The 20,905-nt window shown below is 40.4% G+C and overlaps 1 protein-coding gene across 1 annotated transcript; it reads right to left on the reverse strand.

Moving 5' to 3' along the window:
• Nucleotides 1-1,662: 1,662 nt before the first annotated feature.
• Nucleotides 1,663-20,150, reverse strand: fhl5 (four and a half LIM domains 5). The gene is made up of 6 exons (XM_064986415.1): nt 20,057-20,150; nt 19,720-19,891; nt 18,130-18,304; nt 14,091-14,260; nt 7,906-8,092; nt 1,663-2,349 (listed from the first exon to the last, which is right to left on the reverse strand). The coding sequence occupies exons 2-6, from the start codon at nt 19,876-19,878 to the stop codon at nt 2,198-2,200; spliced, it is 843 nt and encodes a 280-aa protein (XP_064842487.1). The 5' UTR covers nt 19,879-19,891; nt 20,057-20,150; the 3' UTR covers nt 1,663-2,197.
• Nucleotides 20,151-20,905: the final 755 nt, after the last annotated feature.

Below are 20,905 nucleotides of genomic sequence, written 5' to 3' on the forward strand. Positions count from 1 at the left end.
TTATTCTTATTTTTATTGTGTTTCTTTTTATTTATTACTTTTTATTTTAGCCTACTTGGTAAATATTTACTTCTTATTGAACTGTACTGTTGATTAAGGGCTTGCTTGTAAGTAAGCATTTCACGGTAAAGTCTACACTTGTTGTATTCGGCGCATGTGACTAATAGTTTGATTTGACACCACCAAAACAACATCTATGTGGGTGTGGGCTATCGCCGCTTGATGCTTGATCTGATTGAATCTAGACCTAAATGTTTGTGTTTTGGGAGGCAGCCCAATTCCTATAATATTTTACCATGAATTTGTCTTTTGACCAATCACTTTTCATATTTTCACATCAGATCTTTTTCTGATCTGATTGATCAACAGACCAATTTGTGAAAAAAATATCAGAATTGGGTTTCTGTGTGAACAATTTGTCTTTTGGGGTGGTAGGTTTTACATATATTTGCACTTAGGTGTTTGTTGGTGTATGCGGATGCTTTCCTCCATATCTGGAAAGTTAGAATACTTGAAACAAAAAATAAAGCAAAAGGTATTTAATCAATGATCTACAACTGAACAAAAAAAGTGAAGTGTTAACAGTGTTGTCACACAGACAATTATACAAATTTATCATGAAATTTTAAAATATATTCAGATTAGATGAATATATATTTTTAATCCCTTTTTCTCCCCATTTCGTGGTATCCAACTGTTTTTTAGTGGCTACTATCTTGTCTCATCTCTACAACTCCTGTACGGGCTCGGGAGAGACTAAGGTTGAAAGTCATGCGTCCTCCGATACACAACCCAACCAACTGCTTCTTAACACAGCGCGCATCCAACCCGGAAGCCAGCCACACCAATGTGTCGGAGGAAACACCGTGCACCTGACAACCTTGGTTAGGACGCACTGCGCCTGGCCCGCCACAGGAGTCGCTGGTGCGCGATGAGACAAGGACATCCCTACCGGCCAAGCCCTCCCTAACCATGCTAAGCCAATTGTGTGTCGCCCCACGGACCTCTCGGTTGCGGCCGGTTATGACAGAGCCTGGGATCGAACCCAGAGTCTCTGATGGCACAGCTGGCGCTGCAGTAGATGAATATTTATTAATATTTATTTGAATTAATTGTCCCCATTTCGATTGTGTGGTTATTTTCCTTCACTGAGTGTTAGAAACCCTGTAGTTTGACCTCATCATGTGACTCCCATCCTGAGAGGAAGTCTGTCAGCATTTTACACCACTTATTCTCAGCCTAGGAGGACAATGTGTCCAGGAAAAAGTAGGTGACTATATTATATACCGTATGAACTGGGTTATGTTTAGTAAGGCGCAACATTCTGAATGTTGTAGAAATGTAACAGGCCATATGAAAAAGCAAGTGTTACTCCAATATGTAAAGTTTATCTGAAAGGTGTTTCAGCCATTTAAATAAGGTGACATAACTTTATATACATTTCTATGTACGTACAGTGTCTATTTTCCTGCAAGTATAGTGCAATGTACATGCATTCTATATATGTAGTGTCTAATTTCCTGCAGGTATAGTGCACTGTATGTGACCTGACAATTAGTTACATCCTCTGGATGGCGTTATTGCTACACATTTCTCTGGTTTAAGATGGTCATACCAGAAACAGCCCTCCACGTGTTCAGTACAACAGACAAAACATATATATAACCACACTACCTTTATTCATTAAGACAAAGCGGTGCTATTCATTTAACATCACAGATGCATTCATAAATCAATGTCTGAATTTAGATTTGAACAAAAAATGAACCACTCAATTTAGATTGTCACCTTATTTGAACTACTATTACTTTGATTTGAATAATGATTAAAACATGCAAACAGCAAAGACTAATGTGCAGACAAATTAATTGATGTCAAGTACATCCCTGTCATTTAGATTATCACAAGTGAGATTATTCTGTAAATCATACATTTAACGTGTCATAAGATTCTATTACTACTCTTGAAGGGGGAAGCTACAGGTGTACATCAAAGGCTCCTCTCCTCACAAACGTCACAACACTGAAACAACAATAGAACGATATAAAGGTCAATATAGTGACCATCTGCTGAGGTCACTTCCTGCTGTGTAGGGTTTTGGTGAGGTGTTTCAGAATATGTTGTAGTATGGTTCGAGTGTGGTGTGACCTGTGCTGGATTGTTAAAAGGTCATAAGGTTGCGATCTCCCCAGTGAGGTCACTTCTCTCTGCCGCAGTCGGTGCACAGGATGTCGTCACGCTGGGTGAGGAAGCCACGGCCCACTAGAGACACGGAACACTGCATACAGGTGAAACACTCGCTGTGCCACTGGCGCTCCTCAAAGGAGATGTACTTGGCTCCTGCCAGACCTATCACACAAGGATGCAGATATGGGTAGAAGCTCAGTTGCATACTCCTTTAACTTGGCATAAGGCGGCAGGTAGCTTAATGGTTAGAGCGTTGGGCCAGTAACCGAAAGGTTGCTAGATTGAATCCCTGAGCTGACAAGGTAAAAATCTCTTGTTCTGCCACTGAACAAGGCAATTAACCCACTGTTCCTCGGCTGTCATTGTAAATAAGAATGTGTTCTTAACTGATTTACCTACTTAAATAAAAGGTAAAATTATAAATAAGGAGGAGAGGATGTGAGGAGTATGCAATTGAGATTCTTCCACAGACACACATGTTAACACACCTAGGGCTCTATCTTAACAAAGCAATGGTAAATCTAAGCGCTGGCTGTAGTGCTATCGTTATTTTCACAGCCGTAATTATGAGTGAAATAACTGTCAACGGTGCGAAAGAGCTGGGTTGATGAATAAACAAGGTGTTAATGTGTTCCATGTCTTAATACTGCATGCGTTTGTCTCAAGTTTTGCAGCTTATTGACCGTCTGTGTTGTCATCAATTCCAAGTCGGCTATGGGAAGGGAACATTCTCTTCCTAGTCCTTTATGGATTGATAATACAGTTTATTAAATAGCATAGGCTACAGTAACGAGTAATAGCAGCAGTAAAAAAAACTGCCAGTGTTTCCCCAATAGCCTCTATGTTTGGAGTGTTGGCAGTCAACATTGTTGTAATTGCCTACATGTCTTTATCCATTGCACTTCTCCTAAAATATATATATTTTTTGTATGTGTGGGGCAGGTTCTCAATAAGCAAAATATAGCCTAGTCATACTGTTGATACTGCATTATAGGACCAAATAATTGTAATATGTTTGAAAGAGTGCGTCTTTGGTAACCTGGTGAAAGGCGCTCTTTGGAAAGCATGTTCATGTTTTTTATCATGAATTTTGTTCTAAAGACAGCTCTGCTGAGTGGTCATGAACTGGCACAGCTACAAAGTCATGCAATTTTATTTTAAACCTAACTCTAACCTTAACGCTAATGTTAACCACACTGTTTTCATTCATTTTTACAATATAGCCAATATTGAATTTGCAGCATGCCCATTTAGCGGAAATCGCTCAGTTCTGCATCAAGAACAAGACTCATCCCAATAAACGTCAACCTGCCTTTGGAGATGGATGCTTGAACAAACAAAATTAAGTATGCAGATAGGCATGTATGTGTGTTTTAGAATGTGCCGTATTGTTTCAATTCAAGGCACTGAATCTAAGGGACCGCAGTTGAGACGGTGAAAAGCTTCAAGTTCCTCGGCGTACACATCACTGACAAACTGAAATGGTCCACTCACACAGACAGTGTGGTGAAGGCGCAACATCGCCTGTTCAACCTCAGGAGGCTGAAGAAATTTGGCTTGGCACCTAAAACCCACAAACTTTTACAGATGCACAATCGAGAGCATCCTGTCTGGCTGTATCACCGCTTGGTATGGCAACTGCACCGCCCACCACAGCAGGGCTCTCCAGATGGTGGTGCAGTCTTCCCAACGTATCACCGGGGGCAAACTACCTGCCTTCTAGGACACCTACAGCACCCAATGTCACATGAAGGCCAAAAAGATCATCAAGGACAACAACCACCCGAGCCACTGCTTCTTCACCCCGCTATCATCTAGAAGGCGCGGTCAGTACAGTTGCATCAAATCTGGGACCGAGAGACTGAAAAACAGCTTCTATCTCAAGGCCATCAGACTATTAAACAGCTATCACTAGCACATAGAGGCTGCTGCTTATATACAGTACATAGACTTGAAATCACTGGCCACTTTAATAAATGGAACACTAGTCACTTTAAAAATATATATATATTTTGCATTACTCATGTATATACTTTATTTATTATGTTCTACTGTATCTTATTCCATTCCACTGACATTGCTCGTCCATATACTTTTATATTCTTAATTCAAATCAAACTTTATTTGTCACATGCGCTGAATACAACAACTGTAGACCTTACTGTGAAATGCTTATTTACAAGCCCCTAACCAACAGTGCAGTTCAGGAAGAGTTAAGAAAATATTTACCAAAAACTAAAGTAAAAAAAATATTAGCAAATACATATACAAAAAATACACATAAAAAAGGTAGTAGTTCTGAATTTGTTAGATTACTTTGTTAGATATTACTGTATTGTCAGAAATAGAAGCACAAGCATTTTTCTACACTCGCATTAGCATCTGCTAACCATGTGTATGTGACAAATAAAATTAGATTTGTACATCTGCTAAACACATTTGATTTGACAAATTGAGCATTTAAAATGTTTATGGATAGGCTATTTTGCAAGGCAAGGCCACTTATTTCTGTTGATATGGCATTCTAGGAGGACTAAATACTGGAAGAATGTGTCTTTGGTCTTATTTTTATTTTACCTTTATTTAACTAGGCAAGTCCGTTCATAATGACGGCCTACCAAAAGTCCACTTGCGGGGACCGGAGCTAAAAAAATTAAAATAGGACAACACACATCATGACAAGGCAGACACCACATCACTACATAAAGATAGACTTAAGACAACACAACATGGATTGCAACACAGCATGACAACATGGTAGCAACAACATGGCAGCAGAACAACATGGTAGCAGCACAAAACATGGTACAAACCTCTCTTGTAAAGAATATTTGCAGGTCTGTGGTGTGTTATGAGGAGCAACCAGAAGCTGCGCTTGACACAATAAGTCTGACAGCCCAACTGATTGGCAAACATACTGTAAATTAAGAAATCATGTGACTAAGCTAAATAAAAATACTAAAACTATACAATGAAATTAAGATCAGTTATTTAAAGAATGATAGTAAAAAAGCTTTGGGGCACCTTAAATGAAATTTTGGGGAAAAAAGCCAACTCAGCTCCATCATTCATTGAATCAGATGGCTCATTCAACACGAAGCCCACTGATATTGCCAACTACTTTAATTACTTTTTCAAAGGCAAGATAAGCAAACTTAAGGATGACATGCCAGCAACAAACGCTGACACTACACATCCAAATATATAAGACCAAAGCAGTTGAGATAATAATTGTACTTTCGAATTCCGTAAAGTCAGTGTGGAAGAGGTGAAAACAATATTGTTGTCTGTCAACAATGACAAGCCACCGGGGTCTGACAATCTGGATTGAAAATTACTGAGGATAATAGCAGACGATATTGCCACTCCTATTTGCCACATATTCAATTTAAGCCTACTAGAAAGTGTGTGCCCTCAGGCCTGGAGGGAAGCTAAAGTCATTCCGCTACCGAAGAATAGTAAAGCCCCATTTACTGGCTCAAATAGCCGACCAATCAGCCTGTTACCAACCTTTAGTAAACCTCTGGGGGAAAAATGTGTTTGACCAGATACAATGCTTGTCTAACAGAACACTTCTTTAATGGAATCCTCTCAAACATAATCCAGGTAGAATCAGGAATTCCCAGGGTAACTGTTTAGGCCCCTTGATTTTTTTATTTTTACAAACTGCATGACACTTACTTTGAGTAATGCCAGTGTCTATGTTTACAGATGCTACTACAGCAACTGAACACTTAACAAAGAGCTGCAGTCAGTTTCAGAGTGGGTGGTAAGGAATAAGTTAGCCCTAAATATTTCTAAAACTAAAAGCATTGTATTTGGGACAAAACATTCACTAAACCCTAAACCTCAACCAAATCTTGTAATAAATCATGTGGAAATTGAGCAAGTTGAAGTGACTAAACTGCTGGGAGTAACCCTAGATTGTAAACTGTCATGGTCAAAACATATTGATACAGTAGTAGCTAAGATGAGGAGAATTTTATCCATAATAAAGCGACGCTCTGCCTTCTTAACAACACTATCAACAAGGCAGGTCCTACAGGCCCTAGTTTTGTCACACCTTGACTACTGTTCAGTCGTATGGTCAGGTGCCACAAAAAAATACTTTTTTGCTGCCCTGTTCTGAGCCAAAATTTAAATTGACTCAAAACAGGGCAGCACGGCTGGCCCTTGGATGTACACAGAGAGCTAATATTAATAACATGCATGTCACTCTCTCCTGGCTGAAAGTGGAGCAGAGATTGACTTCATCACGACTTGTATTTATGAGAGGTATTGACATGTTGAATGTACCGAGCTCTCGGACACCGATGCATAACCCAAGAGGTCTCTTCACAGTCCCCAAGTCCAGAACAGACTATGGGAGGCGCACAGTGAAAATATAGAGCAATGACTACATGGAACTCTATTCCACATCCATTAACTGATGCAAGTTGGAAAAATATATTTTAAAAATATTTTAAAAAACACAAACAGGCACAGACACATGCATACACATACGATAACATATGCACTATACATACACATACACTTGGATTTAGTACTGTAGATATGTGGTAGTGTGGAGTAGGGGCCTGAGGGCACACAGTGTTTGGTGAAATCTGAATGTATTGTAATGTTTTTATTTTATTTTATAAACTGCCTTAATATTTCTGGACCCCAGGAAGATTAGTTGCTGCCTTGGGGGATCCATAATAAATATAAAATACAAATACAAACATTATTGTGCATAGACAACAGCACAAAGGACAAAAACGTAGTGACAACAATACGTCACGCGAAGCAGCCACAACTGTCTGTAACTGACCATGACTGAGTCTTGAATGAAGAGATAAAACTGTCCAGTTTGAGTGTTTTTTGAAGCTCGCTGCAGCGAACTGAAAAGAGGAGTAACCCAGAGATGTGTGTGCTTTTGAGACCTTTAACAGAATGTGACTGGCAGAACGGGTGTTGGTACTCAGACGAGGGGCACTGAAATTGGGGATGGATAGCGTACTTGAACAAGCGAAATTAAGTATGCAGGTATGAAAAGGCATGATAGCAAAAACCTCATATTTCAAAGCAATCTCAGTAGAACAGTAGAACATTTAAAACCCCTTTATTCAAAGGCTATGAATAATGAAAAGGCATGATAGCAAAAACCTCATATTTCAAAGCAATCTCAGTAGAACATTTAAAACCCCTTTATTCAAAGGCTACTTGGCTAATGGCCAGGATTAAAAGACGCACCTGTGCAATGCTGCTAAACTAGCCAGGTTAGGCTATGGTTGTTTTTTCATCAAATGAAACGGGAAGGAAACCAATAGTTTATTCCAAATACCAGATTCACCGGCACAAAAGGCATAGGTGAGTTTCGCTCTCAAAATCCATGACATTATCAACTGCATTACCGCTAAGACCTGCTTTTGTGAGTCTTAAGGGCACATGTGCCTTGCTCAAGGGCACATCCACAGATTTTTCACCTTGTCGGCTCAGTGATTTGAACCAGTCAGTATTCGGTTACTGGCCCAATGCTCTTAACCGCCTCCTTAGTGCCAGAAGAAAACAGCATACTATGCAGAATAATGCTTGCAGACACACATACAAGTGCCCACATATGATGTTACAAACACCAACAGGTGATGTGTGATTGCATGGCATAAATGGAGAATATTAATAGAAAAATGTAGCATGAAGGGTGACAATATGAATGACAATATTCGTAGAGTGACTCACTGGTGATGGGTTTGGTGCAACCCACACACTTCTTGGCATAGAGGTTGCTAAAGCAGTCCAGACAGTAGGGGTAGTTCTCTCTGGAGGTGAAGCGCTGTCCTGATAGCTGCTTCTTACAGCCGATGCACAGGAAACACTCACGGTGCCAGGGTTTGTCATTGTAGGTCACCCCACCGGTCGTAATGGCCTTAAGGAGATATACACACATGACACGCCAGCACAGCAGGGGCGGATGACACAAGTCCTAGTTTCAAGTTATGTCACATGCACAAGTAGAGTTAATCAATGCAATAATCAATAACAATACATTACTAGAAAGAAAAAAAGAAAATAATAAAAAATATGAAATGCACAAACTAAGTAAGCATACAAAGTACAGGAAATATTAAAAAAGTCAGTTCCAATACCAGATTTACATGTGCAGGGATACTGGAGTGGTGGAGCTAGATATAAGGGTAAGGTGACTAGGCAACAGGATATAAGACAAACAGAGTAGTATCAGCTTGCTTGTGAGTGAGTGTGTGGGTGGATGTGTAGCGTCAGTATAAATGTATGTGCATATTATGTGTGAGTGAGCAAATTATGGAGTGATTGTTTTTGAGTGTGTTGGAGTGACAGTGTGTGCATGAGTGTGTAGGGCCATGTGGGTGTGCATAAAGACAGTGCAAATCCTGAAATAAAAGGTAAATAAAGATACAAGGTCAACTCGGTCCGTGTAGCTATGTCAATAATTTCTTAGTCGTATTGCTTGGGGATAGAAGCTGTTCAAAAGCCTGTTTGTGTCAGACTTGACACACCGGTACATCTTGCCATGTGGCAGCAAAGAAAATAGTCTATGGCTTGGGTGGTTGGGGCCTTTGACAATTTTCCATGCCTTCTTCCTGATATAGATGTCCTGGATGGCAGGGAGCTCGGCCGCAGTAATGTACTGGGCTGTCCTCACAACTCTGTCTTGCCATGTGATCAAGGGCGGTGCTATTGCCATACCAAGCAGTGATGCAGCCAATCAATATGGTCTCAATGGTACAGCAGTAGAACCTTTTCAGGTTTGAGGGTCCATGCCGAACATTTTCAACCTCCTGAGCGGGAAGAGACCTTCTTCACGACTGTGCGTGTATATTTGAACCATTTTAAGTCTTTAGTGATTTGGACAGAGGAACCTGAAGCTGTCTACCTGCCCCGCTGACTCCCTCCCCCCCTTTTGATGTGGATGGGGCCATGCCCGTTTCCTGTAGTCCACAACCTGCTCCTTGGTCTTGCTGACATTAAGGGAGAGGTTGTTGCTCCTGCACCACATTGTCAGGTCACTGACCTCCTCCCTGTAGGCTGACTCATCGTCGCCGGTAATCAGGCCTACCACCGCCTTATGATAGTCCTTATTGAACAGGTGAACTTCCATGTGCCCGAATTACAAACTTGAATGGGATCCATAAATAGGAATACAAATATTAAATCCAGGTGTTATGAAACCAATAACTAGCCTACTGATTTTGCTTCACTCATTAGGTCTCGGGTCTTAGGTCTATTTACAGTACATGGTCTGTAACCTCATTTGATGTGTGCATTAATGTGAGAAATCAGCGTTTGAGGACAGTGTTGAATGCAAATGTGCCCAGGGAGACCACCACCTTACCTTGGTCCAGGGCCAGCTCTGTCTTGACTCATTTGGGTCGGTGAGGCCAAATTGATTGTTATTTTCAGATGGTGACGGAAACAAATATATACAAAAAGAAAAACTACAAAAAGGCATTCCCAAACTAAAGATTCAAACATAAACAAAAAGCCTCATGGCCAACAACCAAATCAGTAGCATAACAGCATGCCAGCTGGTGCCAGCACAGCACTTGTACTTGGTGCTACTGCCCCCTGGGGAAATGGAGTGTGGTAATAGTAGTGAGCTGTAGTGTGCTGTCTAAATGACCTAACCTATTCCATAACACCTTCCCCAACAATAAAAGAAAAGACCTCACATAGTCACCAATATTTATTTTCCTTCTGAAAATGTGTATTTTCAATAAACTTCCTTAACCCTTTACACTCGTACCCGGGTAGAAAATGGCAGATTTGGACACTGATAACTGCCTAAATTGGAACGCAGTGGCTGTACAGTAACATGCTATACATTACGTCAGAGGTCAGGGTCTCGGCTTCATAGCTCTGTATGGGTTTTGACTGACAGACGTTCTGAACTTGAGCACCATGCGTGATAAGAAGTTGCCCTATCCGTCCTGCTAATTGGACAACTTTTTAAAATGTTTTGTTATCTGAGAGAGGGAAAAGCTTTAAATTAAGAGCACTTGATGTATTTTGAAAGAGGAGATGTTGAGGATTATGATATATATCTCTTTGATGTCATACAAACAAACCAAATACCCTAGGTTGTCTTGAAGAGAATGAGCCTATGTTTGTTGTATTGTGAAGAACATTTATGAAAACTTGATGAAAAAGCAACCGGAAGTGAGTACACTGGTGGATCTGACTTTTCCACCAAACTCAATTCTTCACGCTCCTGATTCTCACAACACACAGCTGCGTCTCCCTGCAAAACCTAGACCGGGTCTTCCAGCAAATTCTCACTAACTGCACAACCTGACTGAGAAGACTCTCCTCCCTTCCATAGCTCAGAGAAAAACGTGTCAGCTAAAGTAACACACAAACAACTTCATGGTCAGCCTGCTGAGGAACCACAACCTACCCTACTTTGGCCAAGAACGTACCCCCTAAATTGACACATAAATCAACCTTGTCCTCAACCTGCATAGGGTACACTACATCACATATCTCTGCCAAGAAGTTCTCAGCTAGAGACACAAAAGACTCACCTTCCTCTCTAGGGAGAAATATTTCTGGGTAACCACTGTCTAGTTTTGCAAAGAATGTTTCCTCCAATACAAATCATCTCTTCCCTGTCGGATTTGCCATCAGCACTCTTCTGAACATAAGTAACTTCAAACTGGGGATACCTCAAAACTCTCCTTGAGAGACACAGCCCCTTGACACACCTGCCTTTTCACTGAGGTTACACAAATCTGATCGCTTGTGGAAACTAGCTCCACTCTGATCACTGGAGGAAACTGGTTTAGCAACAAGACTGACTGACAGGTAACACACACTTTCTCCCCTCTATTCATCCCTACTCATCTGCTTTTTCAACAGTGCTATCTCCTGTTCTAGCCTAGCCATTTCCAACATTCTTCCTCCTGACTGCTATCCATCAGAACCCCCGGCAAGCACTCACTCTACATCTCCCATAACAGCACTGCCACTTGCTCAATTCCTCTTCTATTTCAACCTCTGGCATTTTTGTCACCTGACATAACTGATCCCTCTCTTGAAAAAAAAACACTATCCTCAATATATGCGCAAGTCCCTTCTGGCTCAAACAACCCGTAATTAAAATCAATACGCTAAACAGAACCTATTAAACTGACTGACAAAAATCACAATTAGCCACAACAGCTCGCTGCTAACCAACCAATACATGCACACGTTCCAAGCCCCAAAGATAACCACCCCAACCAGGCAAAAACCATGCACAAAAGCTACAGTTAGCCACTAGCCCAGCAGTATCACAAAAAATTCACCAAAGCTATAAACCATAGCAACAGTTAGCCACTAGCCTAGCGCTAACACAAATGCATCTGCCACAGAGTTCTCCAGACTCCAAACTGGTATATCTAATCCAGTAAAACAGTCAACACAAAAAGTTCTCGCCCATGAGTAAAACATCTCATCTGCCCTACAGTAGCTAACAACTACCAGCTGCAAACATTTGACTACCTTCGCGGGCAAGTCCACACCAAACATTTCTGTTGACCAAAAAAGCATAATCTATCTTGATAACCTGCAAACTGAAACTCCGGTTGGCACTACTGCAAACCTCACCTAGCAAATAAACATTGAGTCTACCAAACCATACCAGTTTAAAACCACCCAGACTGCTAAGATCAAATCAAATTTTATTTCTCACATGCGCCAAATTAAACGGATGAAATGCTTACTTACAAGCCCTTAACCAACAATGCAGTTTTAAGAAAATAGAGTTAAGAAAATATTTACTAAATAAATAAAAAATACAATAATAACACAATAAAATAACAATAATGAGGCTATATACAGGGGGTACTGGTGCCAAGTCAATGTTCAGGGGTACAGGTTAGTCGAGGTAATTTGTACATGTAGGTAGGGGTGAAGTGACAATGCATAGATAATAAATAGCGGGGGGGTGCAAATAGTCCGGGTGACCATCTGATTAATTGTTCAGCAGTCTTATGGCTTGGGGTTAGAAGCTTTTAAGAAGCCTTTTGGACCTAGACTTATTTTATGTAACCTTTATTTAACTAGGCAAGGCATTTAAGAACAAATTCTTATTTACAATGATGGCCTACACCGGACAAACCCGGATGATGCTGGACCAATTGTGCGCCGCAATATGGGACTCCCAATCACAGCCGGTTGTGATACAGCCTTGAAGCTCCGGTACCGCATACCATGCGGTAGCAGAGAGTACAGTCTATGACTTGGGTCTTTGACAATTTCTGGGACCTTTCTCTGACCTTTCTCTGACACTGCATAGTACATAGGTCCTGTATGGCAGGAAGATTCGGCCCCAGTGATATACTGGGTTGTACACACTACCCTCTGTAGCGCAGAGAAGTTGCCATACCAGGCGATGATGCTCTCGATGGTGCAGCTGTAGAACTTTTTGAGATCTGTGGACCAATGACAAATCTTTTCAGTCTCCTGAGTGGGTGTTGTCGTTCACGAAGGTGTTGTCGTTCACAACTGTCTTGGTGTGTTTAGACCATGATAGTTTGTTGGTGATGTGGACACCAATGAACTTGAAACTCTCGAGCCGGTCTACTACAGCCCAGTCGATGTGAATGGGAGCGTGTTCGGCCCTCCTTTTTCCTGCAGTCCAAGATCTTCTCCTTTGTCTTGCTCACATTGAGGGAGAAGTTGTTGTGCTCGAACCACGCTGCCAGGTCTCTGATCTCCTCCCTATAGGCTGTCTCATCGTTGTCGGTTATCAGGCCTACCGCTGGTGTGTCATCAGCAAATTTAATGATGGTTTTGGAATCGTGCTTCGCCACGCATGGGTGAACAGGGAGTACAGGAGGGGACTAGGCATGTACCCCTGAGGAGCCCCCATGTTTGTTGATTAGCACAATTGGTTAGGAGCCTGTAAAACGGCAGCCTTCAACTCTGGCGCCATTACTTAATCTGCCCCAATTGAGCACCCAAATGTTAAAATGGAAATATGCAACATTTTTGTCTACATGAAAAAATCACGTATAAATGTGAGTTAAAGATCTATCATTCTACTTGAAAGCATGTCTAAGAAGCGGTAGATCTATTCTATGTGCACTATTTCTATGTTTCCCGTTCATCAGTTTTGTTTTTGCGTCTTTTACTTTCGGTTTTGTACACCAGCCTCAGACAGCTGAAACAACAATATTTTTGGACCCGGAAAATATATTTCACAGCAGTTTAGATGGAATAATGATTCTCTATACTATACTATATAATATTGTCACATAATCTGAAATTAAGTGAACTATTTGAGTTTTAGCAACCTGGAAATGGCGGAGCGATTTCTGAATAGTGCAACTTTAAAATGTATCCCGGAAGAGCACCCACATGTTACAAAACCAATAACTAGCCTACTGATTTTGTTGCACTCATTAGGTTTAGGGGCCTTAGTGCTACAGCACCCTGGGGGAATGAAGTGTTGTAGTGGCAGTGAGCTGCAGTGTGCTGTCTAACTAGCTAACCTATTCCATATCACAGGATCCTTCCTATCTAGCCATGATTGGCTGAGATAATGAAGGGGTTAACCATGCTCATGTGTGGGTCTCTAGCACTGAACAAAATCTTTCAAGGGCATTTTTCTCCTACTTGTCTTCTAAGTGAGAACACTTTTATTAACTTTTAAAACAGCATAACTTTACCATGCTTACTCCAATCACAGTGTATGATATATCATTTTGGAGCTCTCAATCTGAACGAATGGAAAACAAATTGGGTTGCGTCTTGACATACACAACACATACAATTACACATTATTCTAGAGTGCTGCTTATGTCTACATCCTATAATATTATGTAATGGTGTAAATATAAACCTGTAAAAGAACTGTCACTATTTAACATACAGTCTAAACCATGAGACTGCAAGATTCTTACTTTTTTACAGGCACAGCACTGATAGGCAAATTGCTTCTCAAAACAGGACACGCAGAAGTAGCCGTTGTCTTTGGGGATGAAGGACTTGGTTCCTATTGGCTGCTGGCAGCGATGGCACAGGAAGCAGGTCTCATGCCAGCTGTTCCCCTTGTACTCCATTTTGCGGGAACCTAACACAGGCGAAGGACAGCTTAGTCAGCACATGGAAACAAGACACGAAAACCTACTGCACCAGTGAAGGCACCTCAGAAAAGAAAGGAGATGACCATCCTATTGAAAGAATTTCTTGAAATATTATTTTTAGATAAAAACATATGAAATATATTAACATCACCAAATAACTGATAAAAACACTTGGTTTTCAATGAAGATCTGCAGTAGCCTCAACAACACTCTGTAGGGTAGCACCATGGTGTCGCCGGAGGACAGCTATTTTACATCCACCTATGAGTATAACAACTTCAATACAAAACCTAGGAGGCTCATGGCTCTCACCCATAATAACTGACTTACACAGTAATTATTACGACTTCCAGAGAACATCCTCCAACCTATCAAAGCTCTTGCAGCATGAACTGACATACAATAACAGTCAAAAGTTTGGAAAAACTTACTCATTCAAAGGTTTTTCTTTATTTTTTGTATTTTCTACATTGTAGAATAATAGTGAAGACATGAACACAATGAAATAAAACATGGAATCATCTAGTAACCAAAAAAGTGTTAATTAAATCAAAATATATTTTATATTTGAGATTCTTCAAAGTAGCCACCCTTTGCCTTGATGACAGCTTTGTACAGTCTTGGCATTCTCTCAACCAGCTTCATGAGGTAGTCACCTGGAATGCATTTCAGTTAATGGATGTGCCTTGTTAAAAGTTAATTTGTGGAATTTATTTTGTTCTTCATGCGTTTGAGCCAATCAGTTGTGTTGTGACAAGGTAGGGGTGGTATACAGAAGATAGCCCTATTTGGTAAAATGACAAGTCCATATTATGGCAAGAACAGCTCAAATAAGCAAAGAGAATTGATAGACCATCATTAATTTAAGACATGAAGGTCAGTCAATGGGGAGAATTTCAAGAACTTTGAACGTTTCTGCAAGTGCAGTCGCAAAAACCATCAATTGCTATGATGAAACTAGCTCTCATGAGGACCGACACAGGAAATGAAGACCCAGAGTTATCTCAGCTGCAGAGGATAAATTCATTGGAGTTACCAGCCTCAACAATTGCAGCCCAAATAAGTGCTTTACAGAGTTCAAGTAACAGAAACATCTCAACATCAACTGTTTCTCAAGAGACTGCGTGAATCAGGCCTTCGTGGTTGAAGTACTGCAAAAAAACTAAAGGACATCAAGTCAAGTCAAGAGACTTGTTTGGGCCAAGAAATATGAATAATGGATATTAGACCGGTGGAAATCTGTCCTTTGGTCTATGAGTCCAAATTTGCGATTTTTGTTTTTTTCAACAGGACAGTGACCCAACACACCTACAGGCTATGTGAGGAATATTTGACCAAGAAGGGGAGTGACGGATGGCTGCATCAGATGGCCTGCCTGCACAATCACCCGACCTCAACCCAATTGAGATGACTTGGGATGAGTTGGACTGCAGAGAGAAGGAAAAGCAGCCAACAAGCGCTCAGCATATGTGGGAACTCTTTCAGGACTGTTGGAAAAGCATTCCAGGTGAAGCTGATTGAGAGAATACCAAGAGTGTGCAAAGCTGTCATAAAGGCAAAGGGTGGCTACTTTGACAAATCTAAAATCTAAAATAGATGTATTTTTGTTTAACACTTTTGGGGTTACTACATGATTCCATGTGTGTTATTTCATAGTGTTGATGTCTTCACTATTATTCTACAATGTATAAAATACTACAAATAAAGATAAACCCTTGAATGAGTAGCTGTGTCCAAACGGTTGACTCATACTGTATGTTGTCCACTCAATCAAAGCACAGCAATCTGGTAGTGAAAGCTACAGCTAGCTAGCAAAGTAGTTGACTCAAAGAGAAAGAAAGACAATAGTTTAACACTTTTGAACAAATTAATTTCTTAAAGAATTAAGGAGAAGCAGTAGCAGAGAGAGCGAGAGAGCAACCTATATGTTGTTATATTTTTTTCACTTTCACTTATCTAGCCAGCTAATGCAGCCAGCAATTTAGTCTACTCAAAAACAGTTTTGAAGAGAGAGGAATGGCATTTATTTAAGGCTATCCAACAGATTGTGGGGGCTGTTTTGTTAGACTTCAGTGCGGCTTTTGACATTATCGATCAGTCTGCTGGTGGAAAAACATATGTGTTATGGTTTTACACCTCCTGCTATATTGTGGATAAAGCGTTACATGTCTAACAGAACACAGAGGGTATTCTTCAAAGGAAGCCTCTTCAACATCATTCAGATAGAATCAGAAATTCCCCAAGGCAGATGTCTAGGCCACTTACTTTTTTCAATCTTTACTAATGACATGCCACTGGCTTTGTGTAAAGCCAGTGTGTCTATGTATGCTGATGACTCAACACAATACACACCAGCTACTACAGCGACTGAAGTGATTGCAACACAACAAAGAGTTAGTTAGTTAGTTCATAATGGGTGGCAAGGAATAAGTTAGTCCTAAATATTTCAAAAACTAAAAGGACAAGTCATTCCTAAATCATTCTTAAACCTCAACTAAATCTTGTAATAAATAATGTGGAAATTGAGCAAGTTGAGATGGCTAAACTATTTGGAGTAACCCTGGATTGTAAACTATCATGGTCAAAACATATTGAAGGATGTAGGAAAAATGCAATTGGCTCAGAACAGGGCAGCACGGTCGGCCCTTGGATGTACACAGAGCTAATGTTAATATAGTGCCTTCGGAAAGTATTAAGACCCCTTGACTTTTTCCACTTTTTGTTACGTTACAGCCTTATTGTAAAATTGATAAAATAAAACATTTTTCTCAGCAATCTACACACAATACCAGAAAATGACAAAGTGAAAACAGGTTTGTACAGACTTTTGCAAATGTATTACGAACAAAGACAGAAATACCTTATTTACATAAGTATTCAGATTCTTTGCTATGATACTCAAAATTGAGCTCAGGTGCATCCTATTTTCATTGATCATCCTTGAGATGTTTCTACAACTTGATTGGAGTCCACCTGTGGTAAATTCATTTGATTGCACATGATTTGGAAAGGCACACACCTGTCTGTAAGGTCCCACAGTTGACAGTTCATGTCAGAGCAAAAACCAAGCCATGAAGTCAAAGGAATTGTCAGTAGAGCGACAAGACAGGATTGTGTCAAAGCACAGATCTGGGGAAGGGTACCAAAAACTTACTGCAGGGATTGATAGTCCCCAAGAACAAAGTTGATTTCATCATTCTTAAATGGAAGAAGTTTGGAACCACCACGACTCTTCCTAGAGCTGGCCGCCCGGTCAAACTGGTTAATCAAGGAGGTGACCAAGAACCCGATGGTCACTCTGACAGAGCTCTAGTTCTTCTGTGGAGATGGGAGAACCTTCCAGAAGGAAGTTTAGGCCTTTATGGTAGTGACCAGACAGAAGCCACTCCTCAGTAAAAGACACGACAGCCCATTTGGAGTTTGCCTAAAAGGTACCGAAAGACTCTCAGACCATGAGAAACAAGATTATCTGGTCTGATAAAACCAAGATTTAACTCTTTAACTCCTTCACCGTCACGTCTGGAGGAAACCTGGCACCATCCCTACGGTGAAGCATGGTTGTGGCAGCATTATGCTGTGGAGATGTTTTTCAGCATCAGGGACTGGGAGAAATGACAAATGAGGCCATTCTCATAAAAAATAAAATCATCCCTCCTAATCTTTAATGGCAGCAACTGCCACTGTACTGCACATGCAGTAGTAGGCCTGCAGAAATAGAACACCTTAGCCAATAGGGACTGAGCAATAGTGGTAGTTATTGACATATCATATCACACATTTTTCAGGGAAGAACAATGTGAACTAAAATACATATTTTAGAATAATCAATATCATCATCAATGTTGTCCTACAGCACCTGGCATGATGGTTTTCTTGCAGGTGGAGCATTTGGAGGAGTACTCATGGGAGTAACACTCTGTGCAGAGAAGTTGTTCATCCTTAGCTGCAAAGGGCTTTTCTACCAAAGGGCGGCTGCATTTGGCACACTTGAAGCACTGCTCATGCCAGTGGCAATCCTTATAGGACAGATCCTATCAAACAAACATACAGACAGTGTTAACCATGTAATGGATCGATTGGATTGATGGTTATTATTTGCCACAGCAATTTAAATGATTCGATTGAAGAATTTGAAAGAATATGATTTATAAATAGTACCTTACTAAGATTACTGTCTTCCTTATCAACTGTCTTACCTCATCATCACAAAAAAAGTTTGGTTGTTGGTATTGTTGTTTTTTGTTGTCATTGGCAAACTTCTGAAGAAATTATATATAGCTTAAAAGCATGTTTTTTTAAGCCACTTTGTTCCCATGGAGAACAACGATAATTCATGTCAAAATGTCATGGGATGCAAATTTTTGTTGGTGGTCCATTCTTTGTTTGAAGGTATGTGCACTTAAGGAGCGTGGCTTTAAGACAGTGATGCAGTTCAGTTAATTAGATGTCTATATAGACCTTGTTTTTCACAACTTTGCTGGTTCAAACCATAACTTAGGAAAGGTTTTAAAGCCCCAATGCAGTGTTTTCAATTTGTGTGCTTATTTCATGAGCCTCCTTTCGCTATTGAAATGCTCAGTCTGACTGTGTGGCTGTGTTGATAGAAATGTAAATATACATATTTACATACATAGCCCTGATTGGCGGATAGGATCGTCTACGCTGTAGAGAGCCTACCCTCTTGCCCCTTCAAAGTAGGAGGATACATATGCAAATAAAATATGATTGGTCATTGGTCAGAACAATCAGAACAGATTGTGACATGATCTGGGCCAAAAACTCCATCCCACCTGAACAGGCTGAAATTCCAGGTGTTTATTTCTTCTTCAAAAACCACTTACACTCAGTGTTATTTTGACCTCATGGTGTGGAAATATCATTACAAAAACAGAAAATCATATTTTTTACTGGACTGCCACTTTAAGCCTAACAATCGTGTACTTCAGTTTCGCTGACGTGCTTATGTACACTGAGTATACCAAACACTAGGAACACCTTCCGAATATTGACTTGCACCCCCCACCTTCCCCATTCTTGATAGACATGAGAATCTGTTGAATGTGAAAAACCCAGCAATGTTGCAGTTCTTCACACAAACCGGCGAGCCTAGCACCTACCACCATACACTGTTCAAAGGCACTTACAAATATTGTCTTGCCCATTCGCCCTTTGAATGGCACACATACAATCCATGTTTCAATTCTCTCAAGGCTTTAAAATCCTTCATTTTTATTTATTTAACTAAGCTAGTCAGTTAATCTGTCTCCTGCCCGTCATCTACACTGGTTGAAGTGGATTGACATCAATAAGGGATCATATCTTTCACCTAGAATCACCTGGTCATCTCATAGAAAGAGCAGGTTTTCCTAATGTTTTCTATACTCAGTATATCATACTCTATACACATGAAAATATGCATTATATGGGGTCAGTACAGAATTCTTACCTTACAGTTGCACCCAATAGGCAGAGAGCACACTTCACAGCAATTGGAGAACAAGTTCTCATAACACTTAGTGCAGTACTGAGTATCCTCCTTCATAACATATTTATTTCCCAACAAGGACTCCTTGCAGTAATGGCAGTCAAACCGCTCTGTAGACATGCTTGCTCTTTACCTGCAGGTCAAAGACAAAGAAATTAACAGCAAGAAAATGCCAAAATATTATTTGTATCCTGAGGAAAAACACTTCCTTCCTGCAATCAGGATCCAACCAATGTCATTCCCCGTATATTTCAATGTCGTCTGAATTCTAAGTGATGACTTAAAAAAATATATTTACCTCTGATGATGTTGCTTTCAAGGAGAGACTGAATTGAGGGCTGCAGAGTGAGGACCAGGCGTGTGGATGGAGAAGGGTAAACCAGGATTAAGTGGGCACATCATTGAAAGGCACATCTATAAATACTAGCCCTCTTATTACCAGTAATCTCTGAGGAGAACGTAGTGTTCCACTACACACTTCTGCACCTTTTAAGGGAGTTTGTGCTGAGCATATTGGCATACATTTATGTTGGTTAAAAAGTTGTGGTTATAAATGTGAATATTGTGGATGGGGAATGCATGTTTGTACATGAGACGTTTCATATTAATCTTATGGTTTACATGTTTTTGAAAATAGAAATTAAAACTGATGACTAAAGTAAGGAATACATCCTGAGGGAATGTGGTTTATGGCCAATATATCACGGCTAAGGTTATGTTCTTATGCATGATGCCTGGATACTGCCCTTAGCCGTGTATTGGCCATATACCACAAACCCCCGAGGTGCCTTATTGCTTAATTGAATCCTTAGTTTACATTGACCATTAAATAAATGTAAAAAATTGGTCACCAACGTAATGTGGAATAAAAATAAATATTTTGTCATACCCATGGTATACGGTCTGATATACCACGGCTGTGAGCAAATCAGCATTCAGGGCTCAAATCACCCAGTTTATAATGGGGTTTATACCACAGCACTGTAGAATACTCGTTTCTGATTGGCTTGAAGGGCATTCTAGAGCGTGCATTATTTAAGCAATAAGGCATGATTGGGTGTGGTATATAGCCAATATAACACAGCTAAGGGCTGTTCTTAAGCACAACGCAACGTGGGGTGCCTGGATACAGCCTTTAGCAGTGGTA

Source organism: Oncorhynchus masou, chromosome 2 (genome assembly GCF_036934945.1).
Source record: "Oncorhynchus masou masou isolate Uvic2021 chromosome 2, UVic_Omas_1.1, whole genome shotgun sequence".
NCBI classification, from domain to species: domain Eukaryota; kingdom Metazoa; phylum Chordata; class Actinopteri; order Salmoniformes; family Salmonidae; genus Oncorhynchus; species Oncorhynchus masou.